The 3638-nt window shown below is 41.7% G+C and overlaps 1 protein-coding gene across 1 annotated transcript; it reads left to right on the top strand.

Moving 5' to 3' along the window:
- Positions 1 to 2239: 2239 nt before the first annotated feature.
- LOC118853915 (ribulose-phosphate 3-epimerase-like) lies at positions 2240 to 2956 on the top strand. The gene has a single exon (XM_036764154.1). It carries the CDS (start codon positions 2240 to 2242, stop codon positions 2924 to 2926), a length of 687 nt encoding a protein of 228 aa, XP_036620049.1. The 3' UTR covers positions 2927 to 2956.
- The last annotated feature ends 682 nt before the right edge of the window (positions 2957 to 3638 follow it).

Here is a 3638-nt window from a genome sequence, read left to right as displayed (position 1 = left end):
GACAACCAACATATGGGTTCGCAAAGCTGGGAGGGCTCCTTAATAACAGCTACCCAGAGTCTTGTCTGTGCAAGTCACAAAGACCTCAGGCAAACATTCTTCCCATGAGTGAGCCCCAAAGCAAAATCTCACCTCAGAATACATGTACACTTGTGGTTAATAGGCTCAGAGCCAGAAGGTATCACAACCCTCACTTAGTGCCTAATTAGCTTAGTACCAAAAGATGTGAAAGTCTTCCTGCAAGCAAGCCTCCCCATAAGCAAGCTTCCCCTAAGCAAGCTTCCCCTCAGGCAAGTTCCTCTCCGAATGGGCTCTATGTGACTCAGGATATACCACAGCTGTGAACTGGGTCAGAGCTCATAGCAGCAAGACATCCATGGTTGAAATAGCTGTGTACTTTTACACCTGGGAATACGGCCCCTATTCTGGGAAATAAAGGGTTCACATGTGTTCACATAGGCTTATTAAAGGACAGGGGAGGTCTTATATTACATTAATCCTACATATGGCCATAATAGATTCTAAGCCATATCCATGATCTAAGATGCACAGTCTGGGTATACAGAATATAATATATCTTACATTTGTAGAGTGCATTATAGTTTCCAAGTATTATTTCCCATATATTATGTTGTTCATTCTTTTTTCAGGTGTGTCCAACTTTTCATGACCCCATTTAGGGTTTTCTTGGCAAAGATATTGGAGTGGTTTGCCATTTCTTTCTCCAGTTCATTTTGCAGATGTGGAAACTGAGGCAAACAGGGTTAAATGACTTGCCCAAGGTCACACAGCTAGTAAATGTCTCAGACCATATTTGAACTCATAAAGATGAGTCTTCCTGACTCCAGGCTCAGAGTTCTGTCTGCTGTGCCACCTAGGTATTATTTATGACCACCGTATTCATATATTTGAAGACCTGGTATGTGGAAAAGGGATTAAATTTATTTAATAGAACTAGGACTACTTGGCATAAGATATTGGACTGCTTAATACAAAGAAGAATCTTCTAAAAGGTCTGCCTCAGGAGGAGGTAGGCTCCCTCCCCATCACTCAGATATATGCAAAGGAAAGCTGGATGACAACTTCTCAGGGATATTGTGGGAGGCATAAGTACCAAGTGGGTGTGTCCCTTCTATATATGAGATTCTGTGCTCTCATTTCAACCCAGTTGAATAAGCTTTCATTCAGCAAGCACTATGAATGTACAAGGCATTGTGCTTCGGAGATAGAAAGAAAAAAATCAAAAAATAGGATTAAATGAAAAACTGGATTAAAAGAGCTTACAATCTACTCAGCTGATTTTCACATTAAGTCTATGAGTCAGATTTGTTGTTCAGTAATTCAATCATGTCCAACTCTTTGTGACCCCATGGACCACAGCACACCAATACTGACTGTGATGTTTTCTTGGCAAAGATAGTAGAGTAGTTTGTCATTTCCTTCTATAGCAGAGTAAGGCAAACGGGGTTTAAATGACTTGTCCAGGGTCACACAGCTAGCGAGTATCTGAGGCCAGATTTGAACTCAGGTCTTCCTGACTCCAGGCCCAGCACTCTGCCCACTGAGCCACCTAATTGCCTCATGAGGCAATGTAGGTATTAATCAGGTTTTGACCAAAAAACTGAGTCCCCAAACTTCTGAGTCCTAAGAGACCTCAGAGACCAACTAGTTAAAGTCCAACCTGAACAAGAATTACCCTACAACATACCCAAGGAGTGATTAGCCAGCCTTGGTTTCTCTCAAAAGAAGGAAATAATACAGTCGACCGAGGCAGTTCCAGTTTGAGAAATGTGCCACCTATAGCAAAATGGGAGAAAGGCACTGTTTCTTCTGTACATCAAGCCTAAATCTGCCCTTTTCAGCCTCCATTATTCCTACTTCTGCCCCCTAAGGCCCAGAAGGATAAATATAATCTCTCTTCCACATGATAACTTTTCAGTTATTTGAATTGTTTTAGTTATATGAATACAGTCGTTATATTCTCCTAAAATCTTTTCTTTCCTAGGATAAATATTTCCAATCCTTTAAACCACTCCAGTATCTTTGCCAAGAAAACCCCAAATGGGGTCACAAAGAGTTGGACACAACTGAAAAATTACTGAATAACAATAATAAATATCATCCAACAGGTCAGCTATCTCTTGTAGGTTTTGGTCATCATCAGATAAATGTGCTACCTATGCCATTATCCAAGTTATTGATTTAAAAAAAAAAGATCGCCCTGGCACCTGCACCTACCATGGCGTCCGGCTGCAAAATCGGCCCGTCCATCCTCAACAGCGACTTGGCCTGCTTGGGGGCCGAGTGTTCTCGGATGCTGGATTCCGGGGCCGATTATCTGCATCTGGATGTAATGGACGGGCATTTTGTTCCCAATATCACCTTTGGTCACCCTGTGGTAGAAAGCCTTCGAAAGCAGCTAGGCCAAGACCCTTTCTTTGACATGCACATGATGGTTTCCAGACCTGAACAGTGGGTAAAGCCAATGGCTGTCACAGGAGCAAATCAATATACCTTTCATCTGGAAGCTACTAAGAACCCTGGAGCACTGATTAAAGACATTCGAGAGGATGGGATGAAAGTTGGTCTTGCTATTAAACCTGGCACTACAGTTGAGTATTTGGCACCGTGGGCCAATCAGATAGATATGGCCTTAGTCATGACAGTGGAACCTGGGTTTGGAGGGCAAAAGTTCATGGAAGATATGATGCCAAAGGTTCATTGGTTGAGGACCCAGTTCCCTTCTCTGGATATTGAGGTAGATGGTGGAGTAGGTCCTGACACAATTCACAAATGTGCAGAGGCAGGGGCTAATATGATTGTGTCTGGTAGTGCCATCATGAGGAGTGAAGACCCCAGATCTGTCATTAATCTCTTGAGGAATGTTTGTTCAGAAGCAGCTCAGAAACGCTCTCTGGATAGATGAAGTTTCCAGGCAGCTTTACTCCTCATGCCCAGGCAACCTTCTCCTAGACCAGCTTACTCAGCCTCATTTTCACCTGGTGCACAAGAACACAAGCTCAAGAATCATGCTGCTGCTGTGGAGGTGGCACCACTGTCTGTCCTGAGCAGTTTGTCTTCATTTTCTTGACTTCAACATAGACATAGATGTGCTGAGAGTGGAAATGCCTATAGGTTTTTAAGAGTGGGAATTAAATTTTCATGTGGCAAAAAAAAAAAAAAATTAAAAAAATTAAAAAAATAAAAAAATAAAATAAAAAAAAAGATCCCTGGGGCACCCAATCAGACACCTTCCAAGTTGATACTGAACAACAATGATTAATTTGGGGGTATTCTGCATTCATTCTAAGTGGTCCCTTTCCCTCTTCCCAACTGTCATTTCCCACATCTTATAAATCCAGTCAATTCTACCTACCTAATATCTCTCATATAAGTCCTTTTCTTTCCTATGAAACTATCACCACTCTGGTGACTTGAACTTGTCAAAGACAACTAGGTAATAACATTAATAGCTAACATTTATATAGCACTTTAAGATTTGCAAAGCAATTTATAATTTATTCTCAACAATCCTGGGAAGTACATGCTATTACTGTCTCTCTTACAGATGAGGAAACTGAGGCAGAGAGCAGTTAAGTGACTAGCCCAGGGTCACTCAGCTAGTAAATATTTGTGGC

This window comes from Trichosurus vulpecula, chromosome 6, assembly GCF_011100635.1.
Source record: "Trichosurus vulpecula isolate mTriVul1 chromosome 6, mTriVul1.pri, whole genome shotgun sequence".
In the NCBI taxonomy this organism is placed as follows: Eukaryota; Metazoa; Chordata; class Mammalia; order Diprotodontia; family Phalangeridae; genus Trichosurus; species Trichosurus vulpecula.
This window is presented reverse-complemented; position numbering and strand designations above follow the sequence as displayed.